The 18,500-nt window shown below is 41.8% G+C and overlaps 1 protein-coding gene across 7 annotated transcripts in view; it reads right to left on the reverse strand.

The window, feature by feature from the left end:
• The window catches only part of LOC102228431 (NLR family CARD domain-containing protein 3-like), a 971,185-nt gene that overhangs the window by 838,598 nt on the left and 114,087 nt on the right, over positions 1 to 18,500 (reverse strand). The window contains exons 5-9 of one of the 7 annotated variants that reach the window (XM_023329345.1): positions 14,610 to 16,365; positions 5,851 to 6,030; positions 4,690 to 4,863; positions 2,410 to 2,562; positions 1,668 to 1,890 (exon numbers count right to left, since the gene is read on the reverse strand). The exons of 3 other annotated variants lie outside the window; for them this stretch is intronic. In XM_023329345.1, coding sequence (XP_023185113.1) covers positions 1,800 to 1,890; positions 2,410 to 2,562; positions 4,690 to 4,863; positions 5,851 to 6,030; positions 14,610 to 16,365 — 2,354 coding nt within the window. In that variant the 3' untranslated portion in view covers positions 1,668 to 1,799. Of the gene's footprint in view, positions 1 to 1,667; positions 1,891 to 2,409; positions 2,563 to 4,689; positions 4,864 to 5,850; positions 6,031 to 14,609; positions 16,366 to 18,500 lie in introns of those variants that run through there. 3 more of the 7 variants (XM_023329342.1, XM_023329353.1, XM_023329351.1) reach the window with 3 other exon arrangements.

The raw sequence follows: 18,500 nt of genomic DNA on the forward strand, positions 1-18,500 counted from the left end.
TAGTTAAAATTGTTACAAAAATATTAACTGTGGGTAATCTTGACAATCAAAGAATGGAAAAACTATAAACATTATGAAAAACATATTTATTAGTGATAAAAGTCAACCAGCTGAGATTTGAGCAGAATAAAACCATCTAAAGGGAAAAAACAAATAAATAATATTAAAATTAAAAACTCAATTTAGCTGTTAAAAATATTTGAGCACTGTAGTAAACAGAAGATTATTTAAATTTTTAGGTTTGTTTTTAACAAGTTACTCACTCTGTACTGCCCTCCTGTGGTGACACACTGTAACTACACACTAAAATCATTCAGACGAGTTTAATGATAAAATTGAATAATGATAAAACTTTGATCGATTATCAGTGAACTGAAGAACAGGCGCTGCTGTCCAGCATCAGAGTTTAGATCCGCAGCTGCTGATATTCAGCTTGTATGTAAAACAAGCTGCTGCTGGAGTCTGTTAGCATCGTTAGCATCGTTAGCTCCGCTCAGAGTCTCTGCGGCTGTTTTCAACTCTGTGGAGCTGCTTCTAGTTCACACTGACAGAGAAAACATTGACATGAACCCAGGAGAAGAATCTGCCTTCATTTATCTCACTGGGAACCAGTTATCCCGCTGGTTTGAAGCTGGAAACCAGTTAGCTTCCGCGCTAAACACTCGCATCATTCCCAGCAGCGAGTCTCTTATTTATTTTTATTGGTAACCATGACTACCACTAACCAGTATGGATTGCGGACCTGAGCAGTGTGTTCAGTCCCTCTGGTGGCGAAACTTGGTAATTACAACTACAATAAAGTTGGAAAAATTACAAATACGTTTCCTGTGCGATCTTTCAAAATAAAACACCGGGAAGTAAAATAACTACTGTTATAGTTTGAAGCAGCTTAACTAAGAAACTTGGAGGAAAAACAATATCGATTAATTAAATGATTGTCATGTATTTTATTTAAACAACTTAAGTATAAATAATGCAAAATAAGCTGCTGCCTTAAATTAGAAGCTTAAAAAATTCTCAGATCAACTAAAATGCATGTTTCTGATTTTATTAAGAGAAACTGTCAAACAAAACATACAAGCTTAAAATATATATATTTACATTTCTTTGTTAATCTGAATACAATAAGCTAAACAACATGGAGGATTAAAATAAAGTAGTTACTATAATTACTATACAAAACTTAATTACTTAAATATATTTAGAATGACTATAAAATATATATATATATTTTCAGATAAAATTATGGATGTTCCTGAAAACTGCTCTAAGATCAGAGTTTCTGTGGGACATCCAGTTCTAAACTGGTTAAACTGGTTTCTGTGATGGAAGCTGAAGTTTCTCTGCAGTTTCCAGTAAAGCATCTTTTTATCTTTGAGGAACATTTTCATGTCAGCAGAAGGAAGAAGCAGCAGAGAAAAGAGGTTTGAAGTGTCTTTCATGGCTTCAAAGCTGAACTGAAAATGATTCCCATGTTTCCATTCTCAGACCATTTCTGGTTCCAGGATGAAAATGAATCAGAGAGAAAAAAGATCAACTGTCCAGTTGAATCCAGTTCAGATCAAAACTCCATGAAGCCTCTAAATGGAGCCCAGTTTGAATTGGATCTTTATTGATCCAAAGAGACAAACAATATCAGACACTAAATGACAACATGAGAAAATAAACAGGAGGGAAATCTTGGAGGTCAGAGGTCATCATCATGATCCAGTCAGAGTCTCTTTAGACTCAAACTGCTGCAACTTCAACCTCTGAGGATCAGCAGGACACTGAGACCATTCTCTACTTTACTGGGATCATCAGTCGCACCGGTCAAAAAAATCAGAATAATCAGAACCATCAGAATCCTCAAAATCACCAGAATCCTCAAAATCACCATTATCATCGCACCTGCAGAGAGAAGAAGGAAGGAGAGAGCAGATCAGTGAGTGTTTCCAGCCTCTCTCCAGCAGCAGTCAGTGACGCAGCACATCCACTAGATGGTTTCCAGGCTGCAGTCAGACTGATCTCAGAGCTGTGACCAAGATGAACCTGATCTGTTGTTTCCTGTTGAACTGAGAGAACAAACAGATCTGAGATCAGATCTGCTGCTGCCACAGTTTGATGGATGAGGACCACTGTCTCTAGACATGTTGGACGGCTGGACGCTGGAGTCCAGCTGGACTTCCTGGAGACATGGACACAGCAACAACACTCATCTTCACACCAACACAAACACAGGAACACAGCAAGCTGCTGCTCCTCTGATTGGCTGATTGCTGTCTCTGTGTCCAATCAGGAAGCCTGAACCATTCTCCTCCCACTGAGAAGCTGCAGCTTTACTGGGAACACTGGATCTTTGCTTTGATGCTAACTGGGTTTAGTTCAATATGCTGACAGGAGCTGGACTCACTACAAACATTTACTTACTTTACAGTCTTTACAAGATTCTTCAGCTGCTGAACATCTGAATCCTTCAGGTTGTTCAATCTCAGGTCCAGTTCTGTCAGACGGGTCGGGTTGGACTTCAGAGTTGAGGCCAAATAATCACAGCTGATCTTTGACAAACTGCAGCCCATCAATCTGAATAAAGAATAAAAGATGTGAGCTGAAGCCAACAGGATGCAGGTTAACCAGTCCAACAGAACCAGTTAAAGATTCTCATCAATATTAATGCCAACAAGCTGCTGCTTCAATAAAGACCTGCTGACTTCAGAACCAGAACCAGAACCAGAACCTGGTACTGGGTCATGTTGTGTTGGAGGATTTTAGTCAGTAAAATAATTCCAGGTTCTGATCAAAGTGTTGAAGCATCAATCATTGATTATTGATTTGTTCCTGTCAGATTCCAGGAATTCACTTTTCTAGACTGGGTTGAATGACCTTTGACCTGCTTCACATGAGGGGGATTTCTACACACTGGGGGTCCGAATGCTGTCCTGTTCTGACCTCAGATCAGCAGGTCCAACTCAGTTACACAGAGGGACTAAATTAAACTCTGGATCCTCACCCCCCCCACAAGGTTACCAAGACCATGGTAACCCCCCACCCCCACCCATCCCCCCTGCCTCTCTCACCACCATCACAGCAGATCAAGTGATAGAGGAGCTGCAGAAGCTATATCCCAGGAAGGCAGCCGGGCCTGACGGACTGTGTCCAAGACTGCTCAAGGTCTGTGCCGCCGAACTGGGAAAGCCTCTGGAGTACATCTTCAATTGGAGTCTCAGGCTCGGGAGAGTTCCAACAATGTGGAAGACATCATGTCTCATCCCTGTCCCTAAGAAATCACACCCAATAGAGCTTAATGACTTCAGACCAGTCGCTCTTACATCACATTTGATGAAGACTATAGAGAGACTGGTTCTGGGGATACTGAAGCCACAGGTGCGCCATGCACTACACCCATTACAGTTTGCATATCAGGAGAAGGTGGGTGTCGACGATGCCATCTCATACCTCTTGCACAGGACTCACTCTCATCTGGACAGGGGGAAAAGTGCTGTGAGAATCATGTTCTTTGATTTCTCCAGTGCTTTTAACACCATCCAACCATCCTTTGTGACACTGTTATCAGCAGCACCAGAGCGCCACAGGGAACAGTCCTTTCCCCAGTCCTGCTCACCCTGTACACGTCTGACTTCTACTACAACACGGAGTCATGTCACATGCAGTTTTCAGAAGACACTGCAATTGTGGGGTGTGTCAGGGATGGGAAGGAGGAGGAATACAGGAACCTGGTGGAGGACTTTGTGCAGACTCAACCACCTGCAACTCAACACAACCAAGACCAAGGAGATGGTGGTGGACTTCAGGAGATCCAAGTCTGCCTTGCTGCCAGTCACCATGGAGGGGGTCAAGGTGGAGGTGGTGAACACATACAAGTACCTGGGAGTACATCTGGACAATAAACTGGACTGGTCAGCCAACACCGATGCACTCTATAAGAAGGGGCAGAGCAGGCTGTACTTCCTGAGGAGGCTGAGGTCCTTCAATGTCTGCAGCAAGCTCCTTTGGATGGTCTACCAGTCTGTTGTTGCCAGCGTCCTCTTCTATGCTGTGGCATGCTGGGGAGGAGGCATTAAGAAGAGGGATGCTGGACGACCAGACAGGCTGATTAGGAAAGCTGGCTCTGCCGTGGGGACTGAACTGGACTGCATCACGTCAGTATCAGATAAAAGGACCCTGAACAAGTTACTTAACATCATGGACAACGATTGTCATCCACTCCACAGTACCATCATGCAGCAGAAGAGTCTGATCAGCTGGAGACTACGCTCCCTGACATGCTCAACAGACAGACTCAGGAAATCATTTGAACCAAGGGCCATACTACTGTACAATGCCTCACTGAAGGGCAGGGGAGAAGTGGACTTCTCTGCTTAGGCCATTGACACAGCAGACTTCACCTCCACACTCTTTAGCACTTAGGATTTTAGTGTTTTTTAGTATTTTTAGCTCTTAGTAATGTTTATCTAGTAATCTAGTGTTTTTGTAATATATTGTGTGAACTGTAGTGTATGCTGTGTGTAATGTCTTAAGCTGCTGGGACTTTGAATTTCCCCTTGGGGATTAATAAAGCATTCATCATCATCATCCAAGCCCAGGAACAAACTCAGAAAATATTTATTAGAACAGAAGAAATGAACTTTGATTTATGATCAATTATATATAATTATTCACAGAAATATCAATAATTATATAATTACATACCTCAATCTCTTCAGTCTGCAGCCTTCAGTCTGTAGAAAACCACAGAGCTTCTTCACTCCAGAACCTTCCAGGTTGGTCCAGCTCAGGTCCAGTCTTGTCAGATGGGTCGGTTTGGACTTCAGAGCTGAGAACAGAGAAGTCCATCTGGTCTCTGACAAACTGCAGCCATACAATCTGAATAAAGAATAAAAGATGTGAGCTGAAGCCAACAGGATGCAGGTTAAAACTGAAACATGAACAAATAAATAATAAAAATGTAGAAAATTAATTTCCCTGAATGTAAAAGAAACATGATGAACTGATTCTAACATCTGATCCAGTCAAACTGGTTTAAAGAGTCCAAACCAGCAGAACCAGAACATTTGATCCAAAAAGAAACTCAAAGTTTTCTATCAGCCTGGATGAGTTGAGCTATTTCTGCTGGTTCCTGATCATCAGCTGGAGACCCGACTTGGTAACTGGATCAGAACCACTCAGTTTCTTCATTAATGGCCTTGGGTTCTTATTAAAGCTGCTGAAAGCCAATGGAGGCCATTATTTCCTAAGGAGACGTGACCTGATGAAGCATCATCACAGAGACGAGGCTCCAACCGACTGACAGCTGTCAGACTGAAGAGGACGGTTCCTCTCTGACCCGGCCCAACAGAACCACAGCTTCAGGACAAAGCTGAGGAACCTGCTGCTGCTGCAAACCTCACTTTCATTCATTTCATCTAGATTTGCTTTTCTACAATCAGTCATTTCTTAGATTTGGTCATTAATGATGATTTGAACTTGTCAGTGTTTGTGGCTCGACTCTGGAGGAACAACATTTCATTCTGGATGTAAAGATGAGAATCAGAAATGAGAAATAAAACAATCTGAATCTTTACCAAACCAAACTGAAACATCTCCATCATTCATTTACATCATTTGAATTATTTTACTCATTTTGTTCATCAGTAAAAAACATTTTAAAGTAAAAAACTGAAAAACAAAGTTCAATAATCTCAAAGTCTGAAATAAGAAAAAAATAATATATAAGGTAAAAAGTTTTAGAGATTTTATTCTGACATTTGAACAGGTTGTTTTAAAATAAAATATATTAGAATAAAAGCATTAATTAAACTAATGTTTAAAGTATAAATGAATGATTTTATTGTATAAATAAAAAAAACAAACCTCAGATTCTTCACTTTACTGACTGAACTCTCCAGGATCTCAACCAGAGGCTTCATATCAGAGTCTCCACCTTTATTTATGAAGATCTGATTTATTTCCAGTTCAGTCAGATCTGGGTTGGACTTCAGAGCCGAGGCCAAAACTTCACATTCAGCCTTTTGGAGCGAACAGCCACCAAGTCTGTGATTAGAGAAGAAATAAATTCAGTTCTAATGAAATCAATCTGGATCATAAACAGACTAAAATATGATAACAGTGATGTCATCATCTGATCAACATCTGTTACGGCTACTCTTGGATTTTAACAAAAATCAAAAATCAAAAGGTGCCAGAGTAGTTTCTAGGAGGAGGGTTTTCCGACTCATCCAAAACAAAGCACTCGCGGAAAGTTTTCTGGTGGCAAACGGTGACTTTCTCAATGTACAAAAATAACAGAAACACTCTCCGAGTTGACTTTCCAAAACTTTATTTGGTACGGTGGAAAAACTATTTCACCCCTCGCTCCTTAACCAAACAATCAGATGCCCTGCAGCAGCTGCTTCCGCTGCTTAATCACAGCAGGAGGCCACCTGATAAGGAGGAGGGTCTAAACAAAACACATAAATAAACAAGTTACAATAGATATATTGTTTTTATCAATTTAGATCTGTAACCTTAATACATTAGCAAAGATAAGTTAATCCAATCCTTAATAGGCTCCAACATCCCGGCCCCAAATTGTTAGCCTTAGCAAAGTAACAATTTACAAAAATAATATTCATAGGAGCCTAGTATCTAGCAAAAACATGACAGAAATTTAATTATGATCTTTAAAAATCAATGTTCATAATCCTTTTGTCTATAAATGTTATCTAGAGCCTCTCAACATTTCTAATGCTTAAAGCAGTCCATAGTAAATATTAGAAAGTCTTTTATTTCATCCTGCTGCCTCCATTAAAAGACAGAGCTTATCTATTGGTCGCTGGATAACATTGGCTTTGGTTTTAACCAAAACACTTCTAACAAAGCCTTTGGCATCTGGAAAAGTCCTCATAACACGGCCCATTGTCCATGCGCTCCTTGGTGCCGAGTTATCCACAATAACAACCAGATCTCCAGGGCTGAAGTTCCTCTTTTTGCTGTTCCACTTGCTTCGTTCTTGCATGAGTGGGAGATACTCCCTTATCCAACGTCTCCAGAAAAGATCTGCAAGATACTGTGCTTGTCTCCATCTTCTTCTTGAATATTGATCTGTTTTGTCAAAGACTCCTGGTGGTATGGTTGCTTTCCCTTTCAGCTGGAGTAAATGGTTTGGTGTTAGTGGTTCTAAGTCATTGGGGTCATTTGACACTGAAGTTATTGGCCTGTCATTTAGGATGGCTTCTACTTCACATAGTGCTGTTGACAGGGTTTCATCGTCCAGTGTTTGTTCCTTTAGAACAGATGTGAGGGTCTTTTTGATTAGACGTATTAGTCTTTCCCAGACTCCTCCGTGGTGAGCCCCATAAGGAGGGTTAAAAATCCATTTTATTCCCTCTACTAAAAGAGCCTTTTGGATTTTCTGATGATTTAGCTCTCTTAATGCTTCTTGTAGTTCCTTTTGTGCTCCCACAAAGTTTGTCCCGCAGTCTGTTCTGATGCTCATCATTGATCCTCTTCTGCAGATGAATCTGCGTATAGCATTTATGCACGAGTCTGTGGTTAAGAAATTGGCCATCTCCAGGTGGACAGCTCGACTCACCAGGCAGGTGAATATGACTCCCCATCGTTTCACCTGAGCTCGTCCCCTTTTTACTTCAATAGGACCAAAGTAGTCAATGCCAACATGACTAAAAGGAGGTAGGTCTGGAAATAAACGGTCCTCAGGAAGGTCCGACATCTTCTGTTCACCAGGTTTTGCCTGTATGCGTCTACAGAATACACAGCTCTTGATAATTTTTCTGGCTAAAGAGTTTGCATGTGGGAGCCAGAATTTCTGCCTTAGCTTGGAGAGCATGTGGCTCCTTCCTGAATGTCCAACTTGGTGATGAATTTGTTGTAAGATGAGGTTAGATATATGTGAACCTTTAGGTAAAATGATCGGGTTTTTCTGGTGGATTGGCATTGTACTTTTATTTATCCTGCCGCCAACTCTCAAAATGCTACCATCAAGCATCGGATCCAGTTTGAGGATGGTACTTCTTGAACTAAGAGGTTTGCCTTGTTCCAAGTAAGTAAATTCACAGTCAAAGTAGCGTTTTTGTTCAAAACAAATTATAGCTTTCTCTGCATTTTGCATGTCCTCCACTGACAGGTTTTGGGTTTCATGTTGATTTTTCAGCTTTTTCATTACTCCTGAAGACAGGTGAGTTTGACTTTTTCTTTGCTGGCTTAGCAGTAGAAGATGTCTTTTCACTTTTAATATCCAGGCTACCGACTTCTGAAGTTTGTTCCATGATGAATGATACTTGATTAGTTTGCATACTGGATGTTGATCCTCCACTATCACACTGTTGATTGTGTTCTCCTTTCTCACCTCAGGATCGTTTGCTGGTATTTCTTCCAGACCTTCTGTGTGCCTCGGCCATGTTCTTTTTTCTCTGCTGAGATATTCCGGACCGGTCAGCCATTTTGAACTTACGAAAGATTCCACATAAAGCCCCCTTGATGCGTCGTCGGCTGGGTTGACTTTTGAACTTATGTATCTCCACTGGCTGGTGTGGGAGAGGTCATGGATTACTGCAATCCTGTTGGATACAAAAGTGTGAAATCTTTTCGTTTGATTGTGAATATATTTCAACACAGATGTACTATCTGTCCAGAAAGTTGAATCTGTAAGTGGTAATTGCAGCTCCTTCTTTAGCATTCGATCCACTTTTACAGCCAATGTTGCTGCTGTGAGTTCCAGTCTGGGTATGGTCATCTGCTTTAGAGGTGCCACTCTAGCTTTTCCAAATATGAAGCAGACATGGATTTGACCTTGGTGATTTGATAATCTGAGGTAGCTTACTGTACCATAGCCTGACTCACTTGCATCACAAAAGTGATGCAATTCAGCAGTTTCCACAGGATCAAAGTTTTCAGGCTTTATGCACCTTGCAACTTGGAAGTCATGTAGCAGATTTAACTCCTTGAGCCATCTTTGCCAAGGCTTTGCAAATTCCTGGGGAATGACATGATCCCATCCATATTTGGTTTTGCAGAGTTCTTGGAGTAATTGTTTGGCTTTCAGGACGAAAGGAGAAAGAAATCCTAATGGGTCATATACTGAACTCACTGTGGAGAGTATACCTCTTCTGGTGGTAGGTCGACTCCTGATGGTTACTTTAAAGCTGAAGGTGTCACTGAGAGTGTCCCAGTGGAGTCCAAGTGCAGACTCAACTGTTATTTGTTCTTTCAGCTTTTCTTTGTCCAGATCTAGTTCCTTAAATGCTCCAGCTCTGTGATGTTCAGGGATGCTTGCCAGCACTTCATGGTTGTTGCTGACCCATTTTGTTAACGTGAAACCTCCCTCACTGCATATTTTGGTGAGATCTGTGGCAAGCTTCATTGCCTGATTTACTGTTGCCACTGATCGGAGGCAATCGTCCACATAAAAGTTGCTTTTAATGGTTTCGATAACCTCATCAGAATAATGCTTCTGGTTGTCAGTAGCAGTTTGACGCAGAGCAAAATTAGCGATGCTTGGGGATGATACAGAGCCAAAGAGGTGAACTTTCATCCTGTAAACTTCCAGAGGTTTGTTAATGTTCCCTTCTGGCCACCACAGAAACCTCAGGACATCTCTGTCTTTTTCATCCACATAGACTTGATAAAACATTGCCTCAATGTCTGCCATTACTGCGATTGGTTCTTGGCGAAACCTTAGCAGTACCCCAATAAGGGTGTTTGTTAAATCAGGCCCTTGGAGGAGCTCCTTGTTCAGAGAGGTTCCTTGATATGAGGATGTACAGTCAAACACCACCCTCAGTTTGTGCTTTCGCTTATGGTAGACACCATGATGTGGAATGTACCAGACATGTCCGTCCTCCCTGCAAAGCTGCTCAAATGGAACCTTTTCTGCATAGCCCCTTTTCAAAATGTCCTCCATAAATGCTGTGTATTCTTCTGCATACATCCTATCCTTCTTAAACCTTTTCATAAGGTGCTGTGTGCGTTCCTTAACCATTTTATAGTTATCAGGCATAACTTTGTCTTTATTTCGGAAAGGAAGTGGTAGGTGATAGTGTCCATCTTTAATATACAATGAGCCAGAAGCAATCTCCATAAAACACTTGTCCTCAACAGACATCTCAATTTTCTCCTCATATAAGTTCTCAGAGAAATCCTGGTTATATTGTCTGATGAGCAGATCCTTCAATTCAGTAACAGAAATTCTGTTACTTGACACTGCAATAGGCCCAGCATATTCTGCGGTACTATCAACACCAAGTGGTCCAGTTACCACCCATCCAAGTACAGTTTCCACTGCATATGGTCCATTATCATGACTATTTATTATTTTCCATGGCTCTAATGCTCGAGGAATGTCAGTTCCAATGAGGAGTTCAATGTCTGCCTCAATTTTCTTTAAATGGACACCCCTGAGATGAGGCCACGTCTCCAGATCTGCTTGTGTGATGATGTTTTCTTTTGAGACAGGTATTTTATCCTGTGTGTAAACCTTCGGCAGGTCCAAGTATGTACAGCCTTTCAAATCTCCCACCTCTAGTCCTCTAACCTCATAGGTTTCTGCAGGCTTTTCCTGTCCCATTGTTCGCAGAAGTATCTCTGTTTTGCGTCCTTTCAAATTTAGTCGGTTCATCAATCTTACAGTACAAAACGTTGCAGTGCTGCCCGGGTCAAGGAAAGCATAGGTCTGAATATATTTGTCCCCTTTTGCCACCTTAACTCGGACGGGAACAATTGCAAGTGCACATTTTCTCCCGGCCCCGGTTGAGTCACCTGCTGAAACAAGAGCACTGCTTATGGGAGTTTCTTCAATCTCAGTTTGACTGTCCTGCTTTGGAACTTTTGCACTTTTGATATGGAGTACTGTTGGATGTCTCATTTGACAAACTTGACACATTAGTCTCCTCTTACAATTTTTGCTTAAATGACCTTTTAGTAGGCAACCAAAGCAATATCCGTGACTTCTCAAAAATTCAACTTTACTATCACGTGACTCTGTTTTAAAATGCAAACAGTCAGTTAAGTTGTGTTTTTCTTCGCAGAATCCACAGTGAGGGATAATGGGACTGGGTGTGGTTTCAGGAGGTGGTGGAGGCAAAACTGATTGCTTTATAGCACATCCTGTATTCTCGGTAACTATTGATGTTGCAAAGCTGCTGTTTTTACCTCTTATTGATTTTAGGTCACCTTTGCCTCTTGGGAATGTTTTTTTGGTTGTTGTTTGGTCTTGAATGTCTCCAAACAAAGGATCCAAAAGCATGTTAGCATGATTTTCCACAAACTCAACAAGATGTTTAAATCTGATTCTCCTGCCAGTTTTCTGTTGTATTTCATAAGCTGTGGTTCGCCATCTTTCTCGCAGTTTATAAGGTAGTTTGGATACTAGTAGCCTTAGGTTTGATGGGATTTCAAGGTCCTCTATGTACTGTAAATCTTGCATTACATTACAACATCCTCTCAAATACATTGCATATGCATACAGCATTTTTCCATCCTCAGCTTTAATTGCTGGCCAGTTCAAGGCTTTATCCAAATAAGCTCCAGAAACTTTAATTTCATTTCCAAAGTGCTCCTTTAAAAGTTGTTTAGCTTCTCTGTAGCCTCTACTTCCTTCCATATGTAAACAGCTGCGAACCAAATCTCTTGGCAAACCAGATGTAAATTGTTCTAGATAATACAGTCTGTCTTTATCATTTTTAGTCCTGTCTTCAATTAATTGTTCAAATGCATGAACAAAAGACTGGTATTTTAATGGGTTACCATCAAACACAGAGATATTTCTCGGAGGTAACAAAGACAGGTTTTGCTGGCTGACAATGAGTTCTGCTATGTCATTTTGTCTTTGAATAACAACATTAAAATTTTCATTAGCAGCAGTAACAGCCACATCTGGGTAATCTTGTACAGTTTGAGATACATTATGATCATAAGTTGCAGCTTCAGTTTCACGTTCAGTGGGATTCTTATTTTGAGGTTTATTCTCTGCTGTGCTTAAACTCCTGGGAGAAGATTTACATCTCTCAAAAATAGTCCGTTGAAGTGGAGTTTTTGGTATAGCACCTAGCTGCATAAATTCCACATTGCCTTCTATCGACTCTGGTTCTTGATGAGAGCTATAATATTCATTCATGCCATCAACTAAAGATGGTTTCTGGTCCACCTCATCACTTTGCAAGGTCTTTATTTTAGCGGTTGATGCTGCAAGATCAGCTTCTAGCTCAATTTGCTCCATCTTTAACTTCAATTTTGCTTCCTCCATTTGCAAAGCATGTTTCTCTTTCAAGGCAGCTACTCGTGCCAGTGCAGCAGCCTGTTCTGCTTTGGCCTTTTTTAACTCTGAAGAGACTGAGGAAGATCTGGATGCTGATGATCTTATGGAAGAAGAGGATTTTGATTTCTGTGATACATTGGATATGCTGTCAGATGGTCTGATTGTTGATTGTACAATGTCTTTTTTCCATGTTTCAACATCGTTCAAAAAATAATTTAGGTTAGTTATTCGAGGCTCAAACCAGTCATCGTAATCATTTTCTTTTTCTTCCTCTGATAAGAGCTCTTGAACTAACTTATGAGCATTTCTAAGCTCATCCACAGCTTCCTTAAATGCTTGCACTGATTCATTGACTGCATCAACATTTCCTGCATCCGTCATCAAAGTCTTGATTTCATTAATCTTTCTAGTACAGGCACCCAGTCTGCCTCTGCGCGAAAGAACGCGCACCTTTAACATGTCCTCAGACGCAGGAGGAGTTTCAGGATCAGACATCGTTAATTATCACACAGATCCCTTCTCTGTCAAATAAGTTAATCAATAAAAATTCTTCTTTGCCACAGTCCTTTTTCAAAATCAACAACTTTGCTTTCGGTAGTGATCCATAGTTTCTTTGTAGCGCAGCGGCGCTTTCATTCATAAACTTAATCAGCTGGTTTTACTCACGACCCGCTGGCTGCTTTCTTTGTTCGTCTGCGAGTGATCCGCTGGATCCCCCAACTTTGCGTCTTTCATCAAGTCATCAGTGAAGTTTTTCCACTTGTTACGGCTACTCTTGGATTTTAACAAAAATCAAAAATCAAAAGGTGCCAGAGTAGTTTCTAGGAGGAGGGTTTTCCGACTCATCCAAAACAAAGCACTCGCGGAAAGTTTTCTGGTGGCAAACGGTGACTTTCTCAATGTACAAAAATAACAGAAACACTCTCCGAGTTGACTTTCCAAAAAATGTAAAATTAAACTTTATTTGGTACGGTGGAAAAACTATTTCACCCCTCGCTCCTTAACCAAACAATCAGATGCCCTGCAGCAGCTGCTTCCGCTGCTTAATCACAGCAGGAGGCCACCTGATAAGGAGGAGGGTCTAAACAAAACACATAAATAAACAAGTTACAATAGATATATTGTTTTTATCAATTTAGATCTGTAACCTTAATACATTAGCAAAGATAAGTTAATCCAATCCTTAATAGGCTCCAACAACATCTGATCTTCAATTTACTGAGTTTGACCCCACAGAGAATCTGTGCAGTTCCTGGTTAAAGTCCAGGTTCTGGTTCTGGTTCTGGTCCAGGCTTCATGTCCTCAGACCTTCAGCTGCAGTCAGATGTTGAAGATCTTCTATCATCTGTGAAGGAAAGTTCAGTTTTCTCTGCAGCATCTGATGGAGCTGCAGCATCAGAGCCTCAAAGGAGCTGAAGCAGCTGATGAAGAGGCTGACTGAGCTGTTGAAGGAAACTACTGGAGATGATGGAGAGGAGGAGGAACTGCTCACAGCTCGGACTTGGACTAGACCGTGTGGCTCAGAGGAACAAAGGTTTGGATGTTAGAAGAAATTGTTGCTAAACTCTTAAAGAGCTGAAGACCAAAACAGAGCGTTTGGGTCCAGCAGCATTTTTCATGGTGAAGCAGTGAAAGTTCTCCAGTAACTAGAAGAGGCTGGGATGTCTAAAGAGTTGAAGCTCATGTCTCTCCAGGTCTTCATGGCTAACAGCTTCAACAAAAGCTGCAGATGAAGAGTTGATGAGGAAAATGGTTCCAGCTCTGGAAGCAGAGTTCTCAGAGCTTTGGGAGGATCTGACAGAAACTAGGACTTTTTCTGGAGCCAGACAACAATCACCACATTTTGCTCTCATTTACAAACTCAGAGGAAACTAGTGGGAGGAGGAAAAGTTGGTTCACTAAGTTTCTAACTGGTTTCCATGACAACAGCAGCAATTATTGGGGTTATTTTAAAGTGTCCATCAAACCTAAACAGTGATTTTATAAAAAAAGACAAAGATCCTAAAAGGAGTAGCGGCTCAATGAGTGAAGAGGAGTTTAAAGTGTAAAAGTCTCTCTGGCTGATTGGATCTTTCAGACAAAATTGATTTTTTTCTAGAGTTCAGGGTTTTCTATTCATTTAAACATGAAAACTGATAGAAAGATAAATATTTTTAAAATGATCAAAATGTCTAAAACCAGAAGCTGCAGCTGTCCTGGATGAGCTGAATGTTTAGATGGTTGAATGGCTGAAATAGTCCAGAGGATGAAGGAAGAAGTTAAAGACCAAAAACATCCAGAAGCAACTTGAAGAAGAAGAAGAAACAGGAGGACAATAGAGCTGAATCAGCATTCACACAATGAAAACATCTGGACTCACCGAGCCTTTCTGCAGTTCCTCACAGCTGGAACCAGTCTCTGTCGTCCATCTGGTGATGTGTTGTACTTCTTCAGGTCCAACTCATCCAGAACCTCTGACATCTGCAGCATGAAGGCCAGAGCTGAACAGTCAGTCTCTGAGAGCTGCTTCCCTGAATCCAGCAGCCGTTGGATCTCCTGATAAAATGAGACGTCGTTCATCTCCACCAGACAGTAGAAGATGTTGATGCTTCTGTCAGTAGAGATATATTTAGTGTTCATCTCCTTCAGGTTGGTGATGATTCTCTGGATGGTTCCTGGACTGTTCTCTGTCTGACCCAGCAGATCTTCTAAGAGTCTCTGGTTGGACTCCACAGTGAGACCATGAAGGAAGCGGACAAACAGGTCCAGGTGGCCATTTTTACTGCTGAGGGATTTCTTCATGACTTTCTTCATGAACTCATCTAGAGATGTTTCTCTGTATTCTTCTCCCAGAAACGTCTTGATCACCTCTGACTTCCTGCTGGTGAAACAGTGGAGCATGTAGACTGCAGCCAGAAACTCCTGGATGCTCAGATGAACAAAGGAGTAGACGGAGATGTCGCACGTCCCTCTCTCTCTTTTAAACATTTCAGTGAACACTCCTGAGAACAACGCAGCATCTTTGATGTTGATGCCGCACTTTTTGAGCTCTTCGTCATAGAAGATCAGGTTTCCCTCCAGCAGCTGCTCAAAAGCCAGTTTTCCTAGAGACTCAATCAGCTTCTTGTTCTCTGGACTCCAGATTGATCTTGTCTTTTTTCCTCCATCATACTTTTCCTTCTTGATTGCGAAGTTAACCTCCAGGAATGCTATGTACATCTCAGTCAGAGTCTTTGGCAGTTTTTCTCCCTCTCTGGTCTTCATCACATCCTCCAGAACTTTAGCAGTGATCCAGCAGAAAACTGGGATGTGACACATGATGTGGAGACTTTTTGATTTCTGGATGTGGGAGATGATCCTGCTGGCCTTCTCTTCATCATCTCTGAATCTCTTCCTGAAGTACTCCTCCTTCTGGGGGTCAGTGAACCCTCTGACCTCTGTCACCATGCCAACACACTCAGCAGGGATCTGATTGGCTGCTGCAGGTCGTGTGGTTATCCAGAGGAGAGCAGAGGGAAGCAGTTTCCTCCTGATAAGGTTTGTCACCAGAACATCCACTGAGCTGGACTCTGTAACATCAGTCAGGATCGGATTGTTCTTGAAATTCAGAGTAAATCGACTTTCATCCAGACCATCAAAGATGAACAGAACCTGGAACGTTTCAAAGCTGCTGATTTCTTTGGTTTTAGTGAAGAATTTATGAATCAGTCCTAATAAGCTGAACTTTTCTTCTTTCAACATATTCAGTTCTCTGAAAGTGAATGGAAATATGAAATCAATGTTCTGGTTGGTTTTGCCTTCAGCCCAGTCCAGAGTGAACTTCTGTGTTAACAGTGTTTTCCCAATGCCAGCCACTCCCATGGTCATCACTGTTCTGATTGGTTGATCTCTTCCAGGTGGGACTTTAAAGATGTCTTCTCTTCTGATTGTTGTTTCTTGTTTCCTGGATGCTGTTTCAATGTGTCTGACCTCATGTTCCTGGTTGACCTCTCTAGTTAACCCCTCTGTGATGTGGAGCTCTGTGTAGATCTGGTTCATATCGGTTTGATTTCCAGCTTCAGCGACGCCTTCAGAGAGACTCAGGAACTTCATCTTCAGAGACGCTTTATGGTCACTCTGACACCGAATATCAAAATCTGAAGGAAAACACAATAAAACCAGTTTGTGTATGAACTTCTATGACGGAAAAATAATTACAGAAAACAAATTATTTTGCCGGCAGTAAGTCGGGCTCGTTTCCGGTGAGAGTTGGACTCCGCCAGGGCTGCCCTTTGTCACCGATTCTGTTCATCACTTTCATGGACAGAATTTCTAGGCGCAGCCAAGGTGTTGAGGGGATCCGATTTGGTGGCCTTAGGATCTCATCTCTGCTTTTCGCAGACGATGTGGTCCTTTTGGCTTCATCAGATCGTGATCTGCAGCTCTCGCTGGAGCGGTTCGCAGCCGAGTGTGAAGCGGCCGGGATGGGGATCAGTGCCTCCAAATCCGAGGCCATGGTCTTGAGCCGGAAAAGGGTAGAGTGCCTTCTCCGGGTCAGGGGGGGTGTCCTGCCCCAAGTGGAGGAGTTTAAGTATCTCGGGATCTTGTTCACGAATGGGGGAAGAAGGGAGCGGGAGATCGACAGGCGGATTGGCGCAGCGTCAGCTGTCAAGCGGGCGCTGTACCGGTCCGTCGTGGTGAAGAGAGAGCTGAGCCAAAAAGCGAAGCTCTCGATTTACCGGTCGATCTACGTTCCCACCCTCATCTATGGTCATGAGCTTTGGGTCATGACCGAAAGAACGAGATCGCGGATACAAGCGGCCGAAATGGGTTTTCTCCGTAGGGTGGCTGGGCTCTCCCTTAGAGATAGGGTGAGAAGCTCAGTCATCCGGGAGGGACTCAGAGTAGAGCCGCTGCTCCTTCACATCGAGAGGAGCCAGTTGAGGCTCGGGCATCTGGTCAGGATGCCTCCTGGACGCCTCCCTGGTGAGGTGTTCCGGGCACGTCCCACCGGGAGGAGGCCCCGGGGAAGACCCAGGACACGCTGGAGGGACTATGTCTCTCGGCTGGCCTGGGAACGCCTCGGGATTCCCCCGGAGGAGCTAGAAGAAGTGGCTGGGGAGAGGGAAGTCTGGGCCTCCCTTCTGAAGCTGCTACCCCCACGACCCGACCTCGGATAAGCGGAAGAAGATGGATGGATGGATGGAAATTATTTTCTGCCAAGGTGTTGAAACCTGAAAGTAATTCCAACTTCAGTCATTGAGGAAATGTAGGTTTTATGAATAAAACTCAGTCTTGTGCTCACTGAGGTGACGGATAAAAGAAAAAAGCAAATAAATAAAAGGTTCTTGCTGCACAAAGATATTGGGAATCAGTTTTGTTCATTAAAACTTTCATGATTTTCTCTGTTTGAAGGTTTCAGTTAATCAGACATGTTTCCCACAGAACGACCTCTGACCTTAGAGTTATACCCAATTGTTTAATTTGAAGTGGCATTCTTTTTGAGCACTGTGCTGGAAACAAAGAACCAAACTGGCCACTTTATTAGGTATGCCTGGCCAGTTACTTGTTAATGGTTTGTGATAGAAAGGCAGCAATAGCTGAGATGAAATCTTGTTACAGCCAATAGAAACATGAAGGATCCAAGATTAGTTGAAAAAATAGGCTGATAAATTTTTATTTCAAATGTAGAAAAAAAAAAAGAGTGAAAACATTGTAGCCTGTTCAGTTTTGCTAAAAATAAACAAAATATTGTCACTTGGAAATCTTTCATCTCCACACACTTTGAAATGTGTGGAGATGGAAGAAAATCCAGAAATGACAAGTGGAAATGAAAATGAGGAGAACCAACAAGATGAAGGGAAAAGAACCTTATTTTGAAAATGCCAACCTGAAAGGAGAGTTTATGCTCCGAAGAGCCTCAGTTTCTAAATCAAACTGTTTATGATTAGCATCTGATTAAATCATTTTCTCAAATATATTATAATGGTGAGTTACAAATCCTGAAATTAACTTCATTGTAAATTAAAACATCTACTCATCTTCCATTTCTTTTATTTTACATTAGCTCATGTTTATGGTGTTATTCGCCGCTAAAATATTAAACAAGTTTACTACTGTTCACATTATGAAAATATTTTTTTGTTTTTAATTATTATTTTAAAGCATCCGGGGCAATTCACAAGCAGAGAAGAGAGGTTTGTTAACAGTGTTCTGATCACGTTCCCTCAGACATCAACAGCAGTCCCTCCCTCTCCACCCAGACGCTGTTCTGTTATTCAGAACATTAAAG

This window comes from Xiphophorus maculatus, chromosome 24, assembly GCF_002775205.1.
Source record: "Xiphophorus maculatus strain JP 163 A chromosome 24, X_maculatus-5.0-male, whole genome shotgun sequence".
NCBI lineage: Eukaryota > Metazoa > Chordata > Actinopteri > Cyprinodontiformes > Poeciliidae > Xiphophorus > Xiphophorus maculatus.